This window comes from Cyclopterus lumpus, chromosome 1 (assembly GCF_009769545.1).
Source record: "Cyclopterus lumpus isolate fCycLum1 chromosome 1, fCycLum1.pri, whole genome shotgun sequence".
Classification (NCBI taxonomy): domain Eukaryota; kingdom Metazoa; phylum Chordata; class Actinopteri; order Perciformes; family Cyclopteridae; genus Cyclopterus; species Cyclopterus lumpus.
The window spans coordinates 24098223-24119577 of record NC_046966.1 but is presented as its reverse complement, the minus strand read 5'-3'; the positions used below and the strand labels follow the sequence as shown (position 1 = coordinate 24119577).

Genomic DNA, 21355 nt, shown 5'->3' with positions numbered 1-21355 from the left:
GGGTTTCACTTTCAATAAGGTATTAGTTTCGACTCATGATTAATGACTGTTACTCGGACATGAAGCAGGCACTCGCCTTCATTCTCATATGACGTGGTTGTTACAAGGGGGATTACCTGCATGTCACCACTAGGGGTCAGTCAACACAATATTGAAGTTTCAAGGTCAAGAATAAAACAGCAGTTTATCTCAGGATGAATCATTTTGTCCCCGTTATATTTCTGATGAACGATATTGTCATTTTTAACAAACGGACTCTAGGCCCGCGTTAAAAATAAATGTGTGCCGTGTCTGAGCAACGCCAAGTCTGAACTGTTTGTAAATAAACACACACAGCACGCATGCTTTTTATTTTTTATTTCTCGTGTCCTTTTCTTTTTGTGAACGCTTGAATGCAATAAGATGTAACTAGCGGCCGCAAGAGGGTGTAATTATCATTAAACGGCAGGAAGTAAAAACAATGACGAGATTAAAGATGGAGAGACACATTTCTGAGCATGAGTGTAACAGCATATTGTAGCTTACTCAAGAACACATATTGTATTGGTTAATAATGTAATACTTCAGACAGCAGCTGCATCAGTATTATTCTTTAATTAAATTGTATATATATATATATATATATATATATATATATATATATATTAGAACAACAAAACTTCACATTGAGGGTGTACAATTCTGAAATAATTATGATATGATAATAATCCCGCAAAAGAATTATCTTATCTTATCGTAATAAAGTATTGACATAATATATAAAATAAAAAGCTATTCAAGCTGGTTTTCATGCTTTTATTTGCGTGTTTTCGCCGTTTCACAAACGGGTTTCTAGATGAAATACTCCAGACACTTGTTCCTCTCGTCGTCCAGCTCTTGGGTTTCGATCTCAAACTTTTTCATGGCGATGAAATACTGAATGAACGGCTCCCCGAGGGCGCCGCGGATCACGTGATCCTCCCCCAGCGCCTCCAGGGCGTCGTCGAGCTTCACGGGAACGGCGAAGTCCCTCTGCTGACCCGGGGATTTGCTCGGGCCGCCGTCCAGGTTCAGGTTTCGCCGGATGCCGTCCAGTCCCGCGGCCACGGTGGCCCCCAGCACGATGTAAGGGTTGGCCATGGCCGAGCCCAGCTTGTTGTCGATGTGCGTCTCCCGGCCGCCGTGACACTTGACGTTGAAGGAGCTGCTGTTGTCGTTGCAGCCGCACGTGGCGTACAGCATCCGCTTGGGGTCCTTGATGGTCTTGGCCATGTGGCTCCGGCAGCTCAGGCCGGGCGCCATCAGGCAGCTCAGGGCCGCGGAGTGGGCGAGGAGCCCCGCCAGCCATTTCCTGCCGATCTCGGACAGCTCGCCGGCTTTCTCCCCGCCGAGAAAGAGGCTTCGCCGCCCGTTGGCGTCCCACAAGCTGTGCGAGAGCACCCCGGCGTTGTACAGCCCGTCGTCGGTGAAGAAGCTGGCGATGTAGCTGTGCTTACGGGCCATCTCCTTGATGCCGGTGCGGAAGGTGAAGGCGCTGTCCGCGGCGGCGATGCCGAACTCGGGCCTCAGGTTGATCTCCATCTGGCCGGGCCCGCTGGCGGACGCGATGCTGTCTACGTCCGCGCCCATGCAGTACATGCCGTCCACCAGCTGCTGGAAGAAGGGCAGGTCGTGGTTGCCGAGCAGGGTGGTGGCCGGGAACAGGAGGGTCTTCGGTCCGATCCGGTCCGGCGCCCCGAGGACGCAGCACTCGTAGGTGAAGGACGAGTACAGCGAGAAGCCGAGGCTTTGAAGCTGGCCCAGGAGCTGCTTGGCGATGAGGCGAGGCGAAGTGCGGAGGGGGATCCCCGTCACCGCGCAGGGGTCGCAGATGACCCGGGCCGTCTGCTCGGCCCAGGGTAAGACCCTGAAGGTCGAAAGGTCGGGGATCAGAAGGACGTCGCTGCTGAAGTTGGCGGCGTTGGCATTGTCCACTTCGTTGCTCTGAGGGCTCAGGGTCAGCTCCAAATAGCTTCTCGGCATCGGTACCCCATACACCGCTTTCTCCTGTGGACGCAACGCCCATATTAAAGCCTTGATAAGAATGTTAAAAGAAGGGACAGGCAGACAGGCAGACAGACAGGTCAGCTGATTACGTGGAAGAAGCGGACGGGCACCATCTTGGACCGGGACACCCCGTGGAGGTCGGTGGCCTCAAAGCGGACAAAGTTGACGTTTTCTCTGGTGATCTGCTGCTTGATCTGCTCCATGGCTGCGATGAACTTCTGGTTCCCGAAGATCTCGACGGTCTCGCGTCCGTTATCTGAGGAAGGAGAGTTTTTGGGAAATATCTGCAGAAAGCGTTCGATAACCTTTGCAGAGTCCATCCCAAAAAAATAAATAACCTACATAAATCCATGTTAACCTTTCGTATTTCTAAAAGTCAAAGCTTCAGTGGATCAAGAGCTGATATTTAATTAGCGCAGATAATATATATAATATATATATATACATTTTATATATACATAAAATGTATATATATATATATAATGTATATATATAAAATATATATACTAGTATCCGTGTCTATGTCGACCAATAACAAACTGGGTTTTGAGAAGATGTAGAACCAGTGTCACCACTGACGAGCTGTCATGTTAAATGTCTTGCTCTGGTTAGTTAAGTTAATAATACATACAAAGATTATTAATGTAAAGTAAACAATTTACTAGTGCCCAACACACTGTTATTAGATTAATTTTTTTTAATTGCCAAATATCTACATCAGTATCGGCCCCAAACACCCAGTGTGTCCGTTGGGCACTAAAAATAAACTCAAAATAGTACAACTAAAGATCAAGGAGTCTCTTAGGGATGAAAAGAAGTTCCAATCCTTCAGCCGCAGATCAAGTTAACTCTGACAAATCAGTTAAAAAGTACACGAGTAAAATTAAAATAAAGTACATTTCCATCAATAACTGAGTCCAGGTCCAACTCAAAAACCAGAACCGGAATGAGACAAAGATGGAGAAGAGACTTCCCCCTCACACAACTGAAGCTCAGCATCTCCATCGGCTCCCCTTTAACTTTGTAAGAGGAGATGTGTTTCAAACGAGACTTTAAGTATTCGATCCGGAGCGTCACCGACCTGTACGAGGAGCTCCGGTCTCTCCCCAGGAGCCGGCGGTCGCATGCGCGTTGTCCCGAACTCCGGGCCGACTATTTGTGTTGTAGTCGGACCTGACGGAGCTGGATGAATCCACGGCGGACGAGCCGTCTCTGGACCGGGGCCCCCTTCCGGAAGCGTCACACTGGGGTTTGAAGGTGCTGAACATCCTGTTGGGGTTCCCGTCGCCCAGTCGTGCGTCGGGCCTCCCACCACCACCACCACCACCACCACCACCACCTCCTCCACCTCCATGCAGGTATGTGTAAGGACTCCCCGGCTTCCCGTCGTCTCGTCCCTGGATGCTGAGCAGAGGACTGTCCCTCAGCAGGGTCTTCAGCTCCTCCATGGTCTGCCGGTTGACGCCTGAATCCACGCGGGACGCCTTCGTGGTCCAATCCCCCCCAGCGGCCGGTTTGTCCGTCCCGGGGTCCTCCATCGGCTCCGGGGCCCTGCGAGGCAGGGGCCCGATGGAGATCACAGTGGGGGCGACGTCTGTTGGCAAAGGGGTGCGGGTGGGAGAGTGGACGATGGACGGACCTCCTCTCCTGCTGCCCCAGTCCACCCGAGCTACGTTTTTCCCCGTCACCCTCACGCCCTTCCCGTTGCCCTGCAGGCTCATCCCTGTGCCGTCTATTTGGTCTTTGCTTCTACCCTGGAACAACAACAACAACAACAACAACAAAGGAAAACGAAGAATGAAAGAAAATGGTGGTAAAGAGGAATCACGTATCTGAAGCCAAAGGTATCCATTCACATTCTTTTGTGCTTGAAAGACAAAAGAGAAAGTTAGACGCCGAGTGGTTACCTTGAAATCTTCGTCGTCGTTCATCTCTTTGTTTCATGGGCTGTGGTTTGTAATTCAATAGCCCTGAAGGCAGAGACGCACCCGCACAGGAATCTTTATAGACAATTGGTACAATGAGTGACGGATTGGAAAATTCTCCTGACACCCACAGGAGTCCGGCTGTAAACTGGCCCCCCCGGCCGGCCTGCCGGCGGACACGGAGCCACCACCGCCGCTCCGAGCTCATTGGCCGCCCCGGCGAGCACAATTCAGGGGGGTTTTGCTTTTGTGTCGTCGCAGAGCGAAACTGCAGAGCTCAGCGGCTTCCAGAAAGAAAAACGTGGGATGCAAAAGTATTTATTCCAGAGAGATGAAACCGAGGACCGGACAATGAAAGCTGTTCTGGAGCTTTATATCAGATTACGCAGTCTTCGTCAGAAAGGTTGAATCTACACGGTGAAGTTCTTGAAGAAAAATATGTATATTATTTTAATTATGTATGTTCAACGGCCCTCCAGAATGACCATTAAAACAAAAGGGTTATCAAAAGGTCAGGGGGTCATTAAGAGCAGTATCACAGGTTTATTTAATAATAAGGCCAATATAACAGACTGCAGGTATGAGTTCATCTTTAAAAAAGAGTTCCTAAAAAAAGGATGCTAAAGCACTAGTTGGTTCCTACTAATGTCATTGTCATTGCTCAATATATTTCTGTTGATATAAAAATATCAGAGTTTGCTTGATGGGGCAGAGATTTATGAATAAGATAAAGGATTCAATGCTTGAAGTCACCGTTTAAAACAATATGTCATATAGTTATGAAGCCTTCTGAACCAATGTTATTGAGTAATTATGGTAATAACACAAAGACAGAACAGCCATTGAAAGATGTTTATGTAAAACATGAAAACAAAACAAAAAACAGACAATATAGAAATTCAATGAAATAAAAAGTATAAATGGTGAAAGAATATATGTTATACAATCTCTCTTAAAGCCGCATGGTCTGTCTGTAGATTTCTACTGAGTGGACCATCCTCCTCGTTCACTAACCCCAAAACATGAAAGAGTCCTAATGTCGGGGCTTATCAGTAGTCCCTGAACGCACCCGTACCTTCAGATCACGTAAAAGGCGAATGGCTCACTCTAGAGCTAGTGTCCCTTCTCTGGGTAATACATTTATAAGTTGGGTAAATCTACTGACCTACCACTTGGAGGCAGTAGAGACCCAGATAACAGCATAAGATCTCCATTTAAATTGTCTCTCTATGGCTTTAAATATCTGGGAGTCCATATCTCCTACCATCTGGAAGATCTGGTGAAGATGAATCCGTCTCCTATCTGTCTCCCAATAAACAGATATGATACGAACGCAGCATTAATGGAACCGTTCACGCCAAGTGTTTGAAGAGAAGATCGATAACACATCTGTGTGTTAACCTTTTACAAACAGACTTATTTTTAAGGGTGTATCTCTGCAACCACAAAGTCGATTTGAATCATTTTGGTGTTCAAATAAAAGGCGAGATGTGTTCAATTGTGTTAATATCCACGATATATGTTCCTGGTTAAGAGGAAATGAAGATGGCACACAGCACAAATGAAAAGTTTCAGGTTTGCCTAAAAAAGAAAAGCCCTTTCAAGATGATTTTCTTGTTGGAATGATGCAGCTGAACGATTTAAACTTCTCATCATCATCGTGAACTTCAAATCATAATCCATTATGTGAACCGTCTCTCTGCAAAGTTTGACTAGCCACCCCCGTACCCCCCCACTCGGCTGGGGGAGAAGATCCTGTTCCTTACTCGCTTTCACAAAGAGATCCCAGGCCGTTCGTCTCTTTGGGTGATGTTCCCGTTTAATTACAGTTCACAACTGACAATACAACTTGATATCTATTAGTTTCCCGGTCTCCCTCTGGTGTGTCTTGTTTGCGGTTACATGTGCATCGTTACATCTGTCGGTTGCACCTGTGCCCCATATATAAACTACCTGCCACACTGATACACACTGCCCCCCTGTGGTCAACCTGAGGTAAGCTCCACATTCAAACATATAATACACAGACATGACGAATGGCTCCTACACACCGGCCCCTAATTGGGAAGGTCTGCACAATTACATTAATCAAAAAAGGAGTCATGAAAACAAAACAAGTCTGATTTCGTTCCTTCTTTCTTTGTCAGGTGTTATCAACGCGTGATACAATGTTATGTATATATATATATATATATATATATATATATTGGCCGCTCCAACGGTCCTGTCGTTGTCTTTAACTGTAGTACACGTACAAGTCCTTTTTTGTCTTGGTCACTCTTCCCATGATCCACGAGGAGCAGTTGGATCCATGACAATGATCACGTCCCCGGATACTAAACTTCTTTGCGGCTTTGTCCACTTTTGTCGTTCCTGCAGCTCGTTCAAGGCGAGGAATTGTTGTCCGTTTTAATGTCTAACATGAATGCAGGATGTCCGTTTTTATACTGGCGCTCCAACCTTAAATAGGACACCGTGCCATAGCCACGGTTGTACATGTATGGGTCCTCTGAAGTCCTTTGGTTTGATGCAGCGGTCCACTTTAAGTTCCTTCTCCAGGTCCAGCAGCCATTCCTGTCCATTGTTGTGAGAATGTCTGTGGAATAGGGTCATCTGTGGACATGTTTTGTTCTACACGTTTCTTGCAACAGCAGTTTTGGTAGCAAGGTGAATGGTGACATGAATCCTAACGGGTCGTAGATGGAACTGACGATTGACAGATACCATGTCCTGTATGTGGTCGTGTCTACACTGCAGGCTTGAATGTGAAAGTGTCACTTTAGGCGCACCAATTCAATCCAAGAGCCATCACAACATTAACTGTGGACTCCTAAATATTAGATCTCTGTCATCTGAAGCTGTATTAGTGAATGATTTAATATCAGACAATCACATTGATTTATTGTGTCTTACTGAAACCTGAAGTCATGTCAGCCTCAATGAATCAACTCCTCCAAGTCATATTAATACTCACATCCCTCGAGGCAGTAGCAGCCATCTTTGACTCAAGCCTATTAATAAATCCTAAACCTACAACTCTAATAACACAATAACACGTACTGTATTCTGTAAACACTATAAACATGTATTGGGCCTCGCTCTTAAATTAAGCTTTATATGTTTTCTGTGGCTGAACATCACATATTATTTGTTTAGCTGATTTAGTCAAAGTCAAACTTCAGCTTCTTGTATTTTGTGTCTTTAAAGAAGGAACTTTCTTCTGGAAGTGGAAATACAAACATGTGGATTTAACAAAGGTTTAAATTAATATTCTCCATATAATGTGTCATGATGCAGAGTTTAAGAGATCAATGTGTTCATATGTAACGGGATACATTTAATAAAGTGTCTTGATGACGTGTAAATCAATCACCACAGTAAACAGACTCTGTATGAAATAAGATGTAAAGTTAAACTGCATCATATTCACACAAAATATGTACATTTATTCTCGTCTATGAATAAAATCATTACAATAAACAAAGAGAGTGATTAGTTTACTCCAACAGGAGAGATGATCAGAGGTGAAGAGTTTTTACCACCATCATTAAAACCAGGACCTAAGAATGGGAGGAGTTTATCCTTGAAGGAGCAGCCAGTAAAGGAGAAGATGAGAGCTGCAGCTTCTACGTCATAGAAGGAGACCAGACCCTCCTCATAGTCCACAAACACCCCCACCTTCTGAGGACCAGACTTCAGGGAGAGAACAACTGGAGGGTCATCAAGAGCTTGATACTCATTTCTATTTGTTAAACATATGGTCCAGTTACCATTCTGAGGTCTCGGTGTGATTAGTCCCTTCCTGTTGATCGACTCTCTGGTCACTCCTAAAAACCAATTAGTCTTTTCTTTAACTTGAACCTCAAAGTAAAATCTGCCTGAAGAGAAATTCTGCTTTGCTAAGACACAAGCACATTTAGAAAATCTCTCTGGGTTGTTTGGGAGAATCCCCCACTCATCATCATGTTTCACTTGTTTCCCGTCAGCAGACAGTATGAGTTGAGGATGAGCTGTTTTAGGATCAAGAGTCACATCCACTGCAAACTTCTGGACCCTCTTCATCTCAGCTTTAACCAGCTTCTTCATCTTTTTACTGAGAGTCTCCTCCAGCTGAGACACAGCTCTCACCACAGTCCCCTCATATGATGCTGGAGGAACACTGACCTCAGACCAGTCCTTGGTGGGTGGTGGATGGTGGATGTTTAGGGCCTGGACACTCTGGAGCAGGTGGAGGTGGTCTTCAGAGAGGGAGAGCTTCTCCACCTCAGTGCTTCTCTTCATCAGCTCAGAGATTTCCTGTTCCAGCTCTCTGATGGAGTCTTCAGCCTGTTTCTTTGTTGTTCTCTGCTTCTCTTCTATCGTATTGATGAGCTCGTTCAGTTTTCTCTCAACAGACTCCTTCAGATGAGTGAAGACCTGAACACCTTCTGCTTTCTCTCTGTCTGCATCTTCCTCACTGAGCTCCACTTTGTGTTTGACCTCCTGAATCTTCAGTCGTCTCTTCTGGATCATCTCCTGAAGTTCAGCCTCTGTCTTCTCCAGCTTGACCTTCTTTCCTTCATATTCTTCTTTCAGAGGAACAACATTGTGCATCTTGTGGTCTACCACAGTGCAGAGCATGCAGACACACGTCTGGTCGGTCCTACAGAACAGCTCCAGAGGTTTATCGTGCTTCGTACACATCCTGTCTTCCAGGTTCTCCACAGGGTCCATCAGCTGATGTCTCTTCAGGCCTGGTCTTGTCAGGTGACGCTCCAGGTGAGTCTCACAGTAGGACTCCAGACACACCAGGCAGGACTTCAGGGCCTTCAGTTTGGTTCCAGTGCAGACGTCACAGGGAACTTCTCCTGGTTTGGACTCTTGTTGCTCTGAGCTGCTGCTGCTGGCTTTCTGTTGAGCCGACTGTCTGAACTGAGAAACCATCTCAGAGAACAAGGTGTTGACGAGCAGCTCAGGTCTGGAGATGAAAACCTTTTTACACATCGGACACATGTTCTGGTTGTTGGTATCCCAGTAATCATTGATGCACTTCTTGCAGAAGTTGTGTCCACATGGTGTGCTGACTGGATCAGTGAACACATCCAGGCAGACGGAGCACAGGAACTGATCTTCAGACAGCAGATTGCTGGCAGCAGCCATATCTACACCCATTGTGGAGGAAAATAATAATAATAAATTGTTTAATTATTTGTTTAAAAAAGGAAACGTGTGATTCTTTTTATATCTTTTTAACTTTTGAGTAAACAACCCAGATCAAAGTGGTGCCGACAGACTCAACCTTGCTCCTCTTGCAAAGCAGCACAGAATGAGTCCAATGTGAGTTAAAGAACAGCACTGACAACAAAGCTGCTGACGTGATGACAAACACATCACATTTCCTCCTGCGGCTTCACAATAAAAGCCTGGTAGAAATCTCTTATTGTGAAACCACTAGAGGAAATAGAGGAAGTGATCCATGAACAGTAACAAAAGCAGGAAAGTCGGAGTGAGACTGAACTTAAAACCACAGATTCAGTTCCTAGTTACTAAAGTCCTCCTGAGACAGTTTAAAGCTGTTAAAGTGAGTTTCTGTGTAGTGGGACTTTGGACAGACGGCCATAGTTATATTGTTAATAATTCATCAGGTATGAAGTGATAAGAGAGGAACTTCCTGCCTGAGTAAAGGTAAAGTGTTGTGTTCATCCTGGTTATTAAAGGTGTAAATATGATCAGATGTACTCACCAGTGTTTGGAAGAGACTCCGTTGTGTTGTTGACAAACACCTGATGACGTCACTTTGAATTGTCTCTGAGAGAAAAGCAGAGACTTGTCTCGACTGCAGTGTTTCTGCCACTCTGACCAACTTAAGTTTCGTTTCCGGAGTGTGACGTAGAGGCTCTCTTTCAGTGTGGCTCCGCCTCTTCAGTGTGGCTCCGCCTCTTCCTTGTGGCTCCGCCTCTTACCTGCAGCTCTGTGGGTGAAAACCTCACCTTTACCTCCCTGTGACTCACAGAGGAGTCTGGCTTTTTGCCTCCATTGTTTTAACTCCAAGGAGATTAATGCCATATTTACCAATTATTACAAATTACTATATACATCAGAAATACATAAAAGTGACTCTTAAATAAACTACTTGGAACATTAAACCTTCCACAAATGAATGAGCAACAACAGGCTTTGAATAATAATAAGTCAAAGAGTCACTAAAAACATAATTAATCATTAATCATCTTTCATTTGACTTTACTCCTCGTCAGTCTTCACTTGAGGCCATCTGACCTCGTGTCGTAATGAAATAAAAAGAGTGTAACTTCCTGTTTGATGAGAGTTTTGAGTTGACACCAGTTATTGAAACACAGTAAATATCATCAGCTGTCACTCACCAGTTTGTGGGTCAGCTGTTGAGAAAACCCCGACGAGCAGAGTTAATATTTCTTTGGACAGAAACACAGAGACTCGTCTCGACTGTCGCTCAACAAACATTAAGTTTCACTTCAGGAGTGTGACGTCATAGCCCCGCCCCTTCCGGCAGCTCTGTTTGGGAGGTCGTGTTTCCTCCTCCAGGTTGAGACTTTACTGGAGTTACAGACATGTGGCAGTTTAATCTCTGCAGGGAAACTATTATGTCTTTTTATCTTCCTTTTCCTGCAGCCACCAGAAGAAGTCAGTCCCACATAATAAATAATAATAAATATGTTTGTGTCTCTTTACAGTCCAATGCAGCTCTGCAACAATCTCAGTGTCGGCCCACAGCTCAGCTTACATCAGTGGTTCTCAAACCTTTTCTGTCGCGCCAACTAAATTGTAACAAAATGGTTGATGCAGAATTTTTGATGAACTTTCTGTGAGTCATCAAGTTGTATCAGTATTAGTTCAAATTCACTCAGATTCTTGTCCGGTGCTGACTGAGAGCTCAGCAGACACCACTAGAGGGCAATGTACCCACTGCTGCTCCAAAATGTATCCCTCAGAAACATCGTGTGTCAGACAAAACCATAATTTATATGTAACAAATACAGCCTCAAACAACTTAAATTTGGACGGACGAGCCCCCACGAACCGGACCACACGGCCATGACAACAAAGGGGCATACACACAAGTAGTAGTTAACAGAAAGGGTTTTATTTAACTTAGGTAGCATAACATAACTTAGGTAGCATAAACATAAAGGTAGCATAACATAACTTAGGTAGCATAAACATAACTTAGGTAACATAAACATAAAGGTAGCATAACATAACTTAGGTAGCATAAACATAAATGTAGCATAACATAAAGGTAGCATAACATAACTTAGGTAGCATAAACATAACTTAGGTAGCATTAACATAAAGGTAGCATAACATAACTTAGGTAGCATAAACATAAAGGTAGCATAACATAACTTAGGTAGCATAAACATAACTTAGGTAGCATAAACATAACTTAGGTAGCATAAACATAAATGTAGCATAACATAAAGGTAGAATAACATAACTTAGGTAGCATAAACATAACTTAGGTAGCATAAACATAAATGTAGCATAACATAAAGGTAGCATAACATAACTTAGGTAGCATAACATAACTTAGGTAGCATAAACAAAGGTAGCATAACATAACTTAGGTAGCATAACATAACTTAGGTAGCATTAACATAAAGGTAGCATAACATAACTTAGGTAGCATAAACATAAAGGTAGCATAACATAACTTAGGTAGCATAAACATAACTTAGGTAGCATAAACATAAATGTAGCATAACATAAAGGTAGAATAACATAACTTAGGTAGCATAAACATAACTTAGGTAGCATAAACATAAATGTAGCATAACATAAAGGTAGCATAACATAACTTAGGTAGCATAACATAACTTAGGTAGCATAAACAAAGGTAGCATAACATAACTTAGGTAGCATAAACATAAAGGTAGCGTAACATAACTTAGGTAGAATAAACTGATAAGCTATTGTAAATCAAATGAGACAATGAGTGTAGTAGACAGATCGCGAGTGAGTTAGTGAGCTGAGGAACTTATATAACTTAACATTAGCTAACGTTGGTGTGGCCAACGATGGTGTGGTGGTTAGCTAACTTAACATTAGCTAAGTTCCTCAGCTCACTAACTCACTCGCGATCTGTCTACTACACTCATTGTCTCATTTGATATAACTTAACGTTAGCTAACGGTGTGGCCAACGATGGTGAGGTGGTTAGCTAACTTAACGTTAGCTAACTTAACATTAGCTAACGTTGGTGTGGCCAACGATGGTGTGGTGGTTAGCTAACTTAACGTTAGCTGTAACTTAACGTTAGCTAACTTAACATTAGCTAAGTTCCTCAGCTCACTAACTCACTCGCGATCTGTCTACTACACTCATTGTTTCATTTGATATAACTTAACGTTAGCTAACGTTGGTGTGGCTAACGATGGTGTGGTGGTTAGCTAACTTAACGTTAGCTAACCACCACACCACAGGATGGACAGGAGCCACAGATCAATGGCTGTTCTGTCTTTGTGTTATTACCATAATTACTCAACAACATTGGTTCAGAAGGCTTCCTAACTATATGACATATTGTTTCAAACGCGTGACTTATTCAAGCATTGCATCCTTTATCTTATTAATAAACCTCTGCAAACTTTTCAGCATCAGAAATGTATTGAGCAATGACGATGAAATATTGCCAACAAAATATCTATATATATAAATATCTATATATATCATATGGTAGCAAAAGTAGTTAAACTTTGCTCCGTTTTTTTTTTCTTCACTATGTTAAAAACTTAATTCATTGGGTGTGTATTTTTGTACTGCTATTCATTACTGTTTTAAATTAAAATGTATTAATATGAAGTCTGATTGGTGCTTTCCTTGTGTTCCTCCTTGATCATCATCACTCTTTAACAGCAGGTTAAAGCCTCATTGCAGCGTAGAGATGACAGAAGAGATCAACTCTTATGAAAAGGAATAATAGTAAATATGTTATCGTAGGAAGTTTCATCCTTTTATTTTATTGACCAGATGTAATCTAAACATTTCTGCACAAACGCTTTTGACTGCGTTGTTTTAGGAGAATCAATAATGATTAGTACACAATGTGTTAAACGCTTCTTGATCACATTTTCTTGCCGTAGTCTCTTTGTATTAAATGTTTGATGCAGAACACCGAGGTGTGTTTTTAATCGTGCTGTTGACACGTTTACTTCAATACAGGATTTGTGAATTATTTTCACCACCATGAATAAATCATTAAATCACAGAAATAAGAGCAGAAAAAAAAAAATACAGGACATCATATGTGTATATACAGTATATATTTATTTGATTGACATGAGCACAGGGGTTCTGCTCTTAGTGGACAAAGGGAGAACAGGAGGCTCACCTGTGTGACCAGGTGAGCAAACACCGTTACACCGTTTAGTGTTTAAATCCTCCACCTGCATTACAGCACCCGACTTATGGATTTAATAGAAACAGGATCCCCAAAATGTTGGTAAGAAGCTCACATCCACTCAGCTCGTTGGCCAAAACATTCAGAGAGAAGTGCTGCAGCGTCTATCAGCGACTGGAACTGTCATGAAGTTACTCACGCTACAATAAACTACAAAGAGACAGGAAATAATGACAAAACAAAGGAAATAAAACATCACGAGACAAAAATCAATTCCATTCTGCGAACGACTTATCACACACACACACACACACACACACACACACACACACACACACACACACGCGCACACACACACACACACACACACACGCACACACACACGGCGAGTCGGCGCCTCACAGCTAACGATGCTAACGTTGCTAAATGGGGAGAACCAGGAGCCGGGGCTCCTCCTGCAACTCATTGTTCTCGGGCCTTCAAGTCGGAAACTCAGGCAAAAGGTTCTCGAGCCCCAATTAGCCGCATAATTATTAGCTTTTCATACTTTTTATGAAAGAATACTGTAACAACGTTGCCTTTTTTTTTTTTTTTTTTTTACAATTAAACCTTCATTGCACAACATGGTCGTGTTAAATATGATGATTTCACAGAAAATCCTTTTTGTTTTGACAAAAACGTGGATTTTGTTTTAAAAGCCGGGAGCCAATCAGCTCTTTGATCCGGCGACAGGCCAGGCGGTTTTCCCATCATGCACCTGGGCAAGTCCACTTCTTCAAATGGTATTTCAAGTAGAATAAATAATCTCAAATTAAATACGTTTAAAATCAGCAGACTAGAAGGCGCTCCTCTCTCTCCGACGTCTGAAGAGGCTGTCGGCGTATATTTTTGGGGGGTAAATTAAAATGCAGATCAATAAAACGGTCCTTAAATCAACCGGATAAGCGGTTCTCGTCAGCGACCAACGGCTCTCCGGCCTCGACGGGACGCTCTCCATGCGCCTCCGTTTGTCGGGTCGTCATGGTTACCATTCCAACGCCGGGCGTCCTCGTCCTCGTCCATCTGAACATCTTCTCTGTGAAAACATAGAAACCACTCAGGAAAGATCTTCTGTCATCGTGAAATATGAAATCATATTTTTGGTCTCTCTGGACCTCAAACAGCTGAAATGAAACTCCGTGAGACGTTTAGAAGGAGGACTCTTTGGGGGAACTGATCCCGAGTCAGATATCTGAAATGAGACCAGGAGCCTCGACTCATCTGAAACGTACAAGTATGACGCAATGTCTCCTCAAAGCTTAAAAACGGGCAAATATTAAAGATTTAATTAATTAATTAAGAGGTTCAGCTTTTTGTTGACGCGCACGTTTTATTTATTTGTTTTAAAAAGGAGAAAAACTGAAGAACTGGATTGTTTACCAGGAATATTGTTACAGACTAAACTGTGAAATACGGCAAATACGTAAATAATGCGTTAGATTAATAATTAATTAATAATGTATTAATTGTCTTGACATTATTGAAGTTTTAGTCTGAATATAAATATGTTTGTCGTCATTTTCTTTTCCATAAAGTGCTATAAAATAATATTTTATTATCTATGACACGTAATAGTGTCGTAACGCAGTTTATTTACGGTATAAAAAGGTTTTAAAGCTGTTGAAGTTGTGAAGTCTGCTCAGGTTTGAGAAGTTTGTAACTTACTGATTGTTTTACGATTCCTCAGAAGAAGAGCAACAACAAAAAGAGCAACAACAACAACGACGACGACGACGACGATCCACACAGTCGAGTTCTTTGCAGCATCTGAAGGAAAATCACGAGAAGAGCCGGATGAGAAGGTGAAGCAGGTTTCTTATTAAACGTGGTTCTTCATTCTGATGATTCATTTACAGCGAACTCCTCGACCATTTAAAGAAAACAACAACAACAACAACATTCAGACACAACTCTGTAAGATTATGTTGTGTTCAAAGACGCTGTCAACATAAATTTAAAAAAAGAGATTGGAACTTTTCTAAAGACGTGTTTTTAAAACACATTTACCTCGATCTTCTGCGTCTGGTTCCTCTTCCACTGGAGCGACAGCGGAGCTGGAACCAGGTCTCGTTGTCCGGTCCTCTTGGTCTCTGGGTTCTTAACAAAAGATAAAAGACACAACAACGTTCTGAGGACCTTGAACACACCGGATCAGATATCTCTCAGTAATCAGATGAAGCTGGTTGTTTACATCTACCTGGGCTCAGAGAGGAACACCTGGTTAAAGAAACATGTTTCCACCATCTACACCACCTAAAGCTCAGCAGCATCTCCACCAGACAGATGAATAAACATCACGTCTTCTGCTTCTGCGTTTACATTCAATTAAAAATCCACGCTGAGCATCTTTTTTAACGCAAATAAATCTTCGAGTGTGATTTGTTTTATTATATTTCCTCATCTCGACCGTGCTCACCAACAGTGAGGTTGACGCAGCAGACGTGGTCCGGCTTGGAGACGAAGCACCTGTACGATCCAGAGTCCTTCGGAGTCACCGAGGAGATGAGCAGCGACAGGTTCCCTCTGCTCAGGTCTCCGTGGAGCGTCGTCCTGTTCCTGAACTCAACGCGCTGGTCGTTCAGGTTCTGCTTCCGGTATCGATAACCGTGGACCAGCCCGGGGAGGACCCGCCCGGGGAGGACCTGCACACAGCTGTCCAGCCTCCTCCAGTCCACCGTGCGGCTCTGGACGTTCACCTGGGGCTCCAGGTGACACGGCAGAGTGACGGCGCTTCCTTCTGCCGCCACTATCGGGGAATCCGGGCAAACGGCACGAGACGCTCCTGAGGAGAAAACAACAACAACAACAACTTTCCTTCAGCTTTAAAACGCCTCTGAAGGACAATTCAGTGCATTTGTTTTGGTCACGTTTGGACTCTTTGCCTCATGATTACCTACGTGATTAATTTACTATGCAGCTATGATTATGAACAACAGTACAACTGGTGTAAATACTCAGTGTGTGTTCAGTAAAGCACGTCTTCCAGCTGGGAGACAATAACACAAACAGCTGCCACAATGTAATACAATTAAATATATAAACTATTTATATTATTATGTATTGATTCATGAGGCTTTATTGAACATGAACACCACGGTGACAAGTTGGGGAATAAGTGGGGTGAAGCTCGACCGCCTCAACGCACTAAAATGAGGCTAAAAGCTCCAGAAAGTTAATATCGAAACCAAACGAGCTGAAATTATTATTAAATTAGCGTGTTTATTAATGTCGAACTTCCGTTAAAAGGGTTCAATGGAGCCGACGAGACCGAAGTGAGGCTGAACGCGGCGACGCGAATAAGCACGACTGGCGACGGAGACGAGCCCGAAACAACGACGACGACAACAACAACAACAACAACAACAACGTCGATGTAAACTTACCGGCCACGAAGGGAAGAAGACATAGTAAAGTTATCGGTGTCACGAACATTGTTAAATCCACGCTGCGCTTTCTGAAAAACGAGCTTCCGCTTTACTTCCAGCTTTAAAACCTCGCGCGCCAAAGATATGCGCGCTCCCGCTTGACTCACCGGGCGCGCTCCCGCGCAGCACCGTGGAATGTTCCGGAACACGTGATCTCTGTCTTTAGTGTGTTCATTAGTATGAGAAGTATATTTAAAAGGTTTTGAGTCTTTACGGTTTTATGAGGAAGTAGCGTCACATTGATTGGTCTAATTTTCAGTTGTGATAATTAATTAAAGTCAAATTTGAATAAGTTATGAAAAATTTAAAATATATATATAAATGAAACGAGGCCATCAGCGTGAAGTCTGAGATTTGGCTCCAGCGGGGCCTCCAGCAGAGACCCGCCCGCCGTGAACACACCCCGGTCCGGAGAAGAACTCACTGCCCGGCGGCAGCGTCTCCCCCTCCGGCCGGGAGCAACGCTGCTCCGCCTGGTCCCCGCTAGGAGCCCCAAACCGGAGGGAAGGGGGTCACGGGAAAACCAGAACCAGGACTGAGCGGGTCAGACTTTTAGACCCATGTTGCAGCACAATTAGAGGTTTTCTAAAAAGGAGTCTGGAGCAATATATTAATAAATCAATAACCTTTTCTTTGGTGTTCTTTATCGATCAAATAAAGTATGTGCCGATTAAAAACTCAGTAATGTTGGAGGGTTTTTTTAAACTACATTTATATCAGAGCAGGTGGACAAAATAATAAGAACCCTAAATAATGCAATACAGTTTAACAGCAGTGCAAAATAGACAACGTGCATTTTAAATGCAGGACTTCTGTATTAAAACTTATAAAACTGGTGACTGCCTGTATATATTTTAGTTCTGCATTATTATAATGTAATATATATATATACACACACACACACATCTTTATAACGCACATCTATTTAAAATAAATAAACAATCTCAACTAAGTAACATAGTTAATAAGTTATACTTACATAGTTCAGTCAAACCCTGCTGCGCTTTGCTTTTATTATAATAAAGATGAAAGTTTTTAGCTGAGAGACTTTGAGTGTCGTCCACATGCTGAAAGCAACAGTTGAAACCGGAAGTGCGGTCTCCTTTAGCTCCTCCCTTCAATCATTTCCCGCGAATTTGGCGTTTCCTCATTGGCCGAGGCGGCGCGGGAGTTTTTAAAATGTTTTTTTTTGGCGGAATAAAGTTTAAAGTCTGTTAAGTTTGTTTGGTCATTTTAACGGAACTAGAGACACTTTAAATATTAACAGTTAGAGGTTTCACTGCAACACAAATTAATTTCACTTGATAAAAGTAAACAAAAACAAAAAACACTACGATAATAAAATAATAATTAAAAAAAAAAGGAAATAAAAAATAGGAAAATATAAATACGACTTGTTTTTATAAAAGGGAATAACATTATTAGTAATAAAATATAAATAAGTAAAAGGGAATTACATTATTTTTCGTATTTAAATTTGTCATTTATTTTAAAGTAAATTATTATTTTTCTTAGCTTGACAGTTACAATTACAATTTATTTAATTCATAATTAAGTACATTTAGGCTACAGAGTACTGTACTTAAGTCTAATTTTGAGGAACTTGTACTTTATTTTTCCCATTTTCTGGTACTTTATACTTCTACTCCACTACATTTGAAGAAAACATTGTACTTTTCACTCCACTAGATTTTACATTTATAAAAGATACGAGCTCATAAAAATAAAATAAAAAACATTACTGCATCGTTTTTTAGCAGATTCGCCCAGCAGCCAATCACAGCGGAGGAGGGGCGGGACTAAAAGCTCGCACCAAAACGTCAGAGACCAGCGCTGTCAATCGCTCCCGTATATACCGTGTCCTAGCAACCTAATATCCAGTGGCTCCACCTCCAGAATAAGACGGACAGTTGTCACGTGACGTAACATTGACATAAGGGAATGATGTATAATAATTATAATTATAATTTAAAAGTAAGTTTAAAGTGTAAAAGTAAACCGAGCACAGATATTAAACAGTATTACATCAAAGAAAGTTTCCTCCGTGTTACTCTCTACCCTTAAAATGAAGACTTTGTGTTGTTGGCAATAAGATCATCAGAACTTTTATTGTATAAGTATATTTACAAATACAAGGAATTAAATGTCTCTTAATATAAACTTCCTCAGCTCTTCGCCGTCTGTAAAATATTGTGAATAAAAGTGACAAAACATCTCAAACACAATATAATTTTAAATTCTTTTGAATTCTTATTGTTTTGTTCACCAGTGAAGATTTTTAAAACAAAAGAGACTCAGAGAACAATAATATAAACTTACCAGAGACCAGAAAAATACTCATGAGAACTAAAAGTATCAGCTCCACGATGAACTCAGAGAAGAGAAGTGCTGTGATGTCCGACGGTCGGTGTCCACACCCTGAAAGCAACACGTTAAGACCGGAAGTTGGTTTCACAAAGGTGTTGGTTTCCGGTGGATCTCATTGGTCGAGTTTTAAAAAGGTACTTTTTGGTGGCATGAAGTTATATATACGAGTTATTCCCACAGTCTGTTTAGATTCTGTCATTATAACGGAACTAGAGACGTTTAAAACTGAAAAAAAACAACTAAAATGCAATTCACTTAAAAATAGTAATACAAAAAAAAAAAATAATACCAAAAGCTATAATGTTGGACTTCCTTTTTCTTCCCATTAGCTTGACAGTGTCATTTACAATGTATTAACATTTTATAATTAAGTACATTTAGGCTTCAAAACCAAGGAATATGACCTTTATTCTTCCCATTTTCTGGTACTTTATACTTCTACTCCACTACATTTGAAGCAAATATTGTACTTTTACCACCACTAGATTTTAGATTAATAAAACAACAACATAACAGATATGAGCTCATAAAACACATTCACATTCATAAACTAACCATGTGTGCATTTAATCCCACATTTGATAAATTACTTATTCAACTGTTGCTGTTGAAAAGGTCCAAAAAGACCGTAAATAATCAGGTGGTAAGTGATCAAATATTTAGACATTTTAATGTTTGAATATGTATTTTGAAACTGATTTCCAAAATGCCCTCAGCCTGATGTCACACAAAAATATAGATTACATTCTTAACATACTACTTATGTTAGCGCCCCGTCATCATTATTATAATAATAATAATAATAATGCAGACAAGTTATAGCTACACAAGTCTAGTACAATCTAAAAGTAGCCTCTTTGACCTAAAAGTAAAAGTATTAAAACACAGGAAGAAGAGGAAAACAAAACAACACAACACAACAATCCGGTACCCTTTTTCCCCCCATATTTATTTGAAATTATTCCAAATGATAAAAAACATGGTTGATTAACATGACACGAGCAGAGGGGGGTTCGGCTCCGAGTGGACAGAGTGAGAACAGGAGGGTCACCTGTGTGACAAGGTGAGCAAAACATCCCTCCGCCCACCCGCATTACAGCACCCGAATAAATGGATTTATTTTTTAATAGAAACGGGATCCACCCCCCCCCCCAAAAAAAAAAATAATGTTGGTTAAAAACCTCACATCCGCTCAGCGACGGGAACGCCGTTATAATCATTTCTCTTTCCTATATTACAAGCTTTTTACAACATAAAAAATAGATCAATAACTATGATTACCATATTCTTTAATGTAAATATACAATGTGTATTGCATTTTTTTTTTTTTCAAATAAACCTGTTTCTTATTTACCTTGTCGTCGTCATCTTTTACACCCTAAAAAAAAAAAAAAAAAAAAAAAAAAAAAAGTGTACCGATGCGTGACAACAGATTAGTGTAAGGCAAAGACCAGCAGGGGGCGCTGCATCACATCCTAGTTTGAATATGACATAATTAGTGTTTTAAAGTCAAGCTTGGAGAAAAGTAAAAGAACCTCCATCTGCTCAAACGGTTCTGTGGCACTTAAGTGGTCCTTTATTTTTTTTAATATATTTTTTTGGGTTAGCTGCTACCAACTACAATCGGTACGAACGGCTTCTCGCGGAGCACTCAAACGTCACGCCGTCCTCAGTCGGAGCAGAGTTCCCCGGACAGGACGCTGAGGAACGATCCCGTAAACTCGGAGAGTCACGCGTGTCTTACGGTCCAGTAAACAAGTAATAACTTAAAGTGTTGTGTGTTTGGAGGAAGATGTGATATGTGAGCTACAGTTGGTCGAACACACCGGGGAACAAATTAGGGATGAAGCCTCGTAGTGTGTGTGTGTGTGTGTGTGTGTGTGTGTGTGTGTGCGCATAAATAAGCATCCGTGCAACGCTGCCTGAAAATGAAAATACAAACCACCCCCCGAATAAAAAGGAAAGTATCAAAACAGGAAGTGTAAAGAATAAACAAATAAACGACTGGCCGTCTGTCATAACGCGGAGAACATCTCAATTACGTTAGTCTAGAAAACGTGAGGTTCATTTGACTCAGTCCAGTTTTTGGCACACTGACACACACACACACACACACACACACACACCTGGCACTCCTGGAATGGCTATTTAAAGACAAAATATAAACAAACAACAAAAAGCCATAATTACGCCCGCCCCCCCACTCACGGCATCAT

The 21355-nt window shown here is 41.8% G+C and overlaps 4 protein-coding genes across 11 annotated transcripts in view; all 4 read right to left on the bottom strand.

Moving 5' to 3' along the window:
* Positions 1-680: 680 nt before the first annotated feature.
* lgsn (lengsin, lens protein with glutamine synthetase domain) lies at positions 681-9775 on the bottom strand. 2 transcript variants are annotated; one of them, XM_034535658.1, is made up of 4 exons: positions 9673-9775; positions 3107-3779; positions 2115-2281; positions 681-2025 (listed from the first exon to the last, which is right to left on the bottom strand). In XM_034535658.1, exons 2-4 carry the CDS (start codon positions 3744-3746, stop codon positions 832-834), a joined length of 2001 nt encoding a protein of 666 aa, XP_034391549.1. In that variant the 5' UTR covers positions 3747-3779; positions 9673-9775; the 3' UTR covers positions 681-831. The 2 variants fall into 2 exon arrangements, with proteins under 2 accessions (XP_034391549.1, XP_034391541.1); XM_034535650.1 differs by lacking the exon at positions 9673-9775 and adding an exon at positions 3933-4202.
* LOC117732708 (E3 ubiquitin-protein ligase TRIM21-like) lies at positions 7356-10472 on the bottom strand. 2 transcript variants are annotated; one of them, XM_034535821.1, is made up of 2 exons: positions 10313-10472; positions 7356-9091 (listed from the first exon to the last, which is right to left on the bottom strand). In XM_034535821.1, exons 1-2 carry the CDS (start codon positions 10410-10412, stop codon positions 7443-7445), a joined length of 1749 nt encoding a protein of 582 aa, XP_034391712.1. In that variant the 5' UTR covers positions 10413-10472; the 3' UTR covers positions 7356-7442. The 2 variants fall into 2 exon arrangements, with proteins under 2 accessions (XP_034391712.1, XP_034391722.1); XM_034535831.1 differs by lacking the exon at positions 10313-10472 and adding an exon at positions 9673-9787.
* Positions 10473-13855: 3383 nt separating this feature from the next.
* Positions 13856-19216, bottom strand: LOC117733095 (sodium channel subunit beta-4-like). Of its 4 annotated transcripts, XM_034536485.1 has the most exons (6): positions 16731-17016; positions 15764-16129; positions 15355-15444; positions 15013-15114; positions 14299-14383; positions 13856-14239 (listed from the first exon to the last, which is right to left on the bottom strand). In XM_034536485.1, the coding sequence occupies exons 1-6, from the start codon at positions 16777-16779 to the stop codon at positions 14236-14238; spliced, it is 696 nt and encodes a 231-aa protein (XP_034392376.1). In that variant the 5' UTR covers positions 16780-17016; the 3' UTR covers positions 13856-14235. The 4 variants fall into 4 exon arrangements, 3 of the variants coding, with proteins under 3 accessions (XP_034392376.1, XP_034392367.1, XP_034392357.1); XR_004609690.1 differs by lacking the exon at positions 16731-17016 and adding an exon at positions 17752-17884 and having other exon boundaries at positions 13856-14383; XM_034536476.1 differs by lacking the exon at positions 16731-17016 and adding an exon at positions 19092-19216 and having other exon boundaries at positions 13856-14383.
* Positions 19217-20062: 846 nt separating this feature from the next.
* The window catches only part of wipf2a (WAS/WASL interacting protein family, member 2a), a 10726-nt gene continuing 9433 nt past the window's right edge, over positions 20063-21355 (bottom strand). For all 3 annotated transcript variants that reach the window (XM_034536105.1, XM_034536122.1, XM_034536114.1), the window contains one exon: positions 20063-21355. This exon is cut by the window's right edge and continues 453 nt beyond it. The gene's annotated coding sequence lies outside the window, so the exon portion shown is untranslated.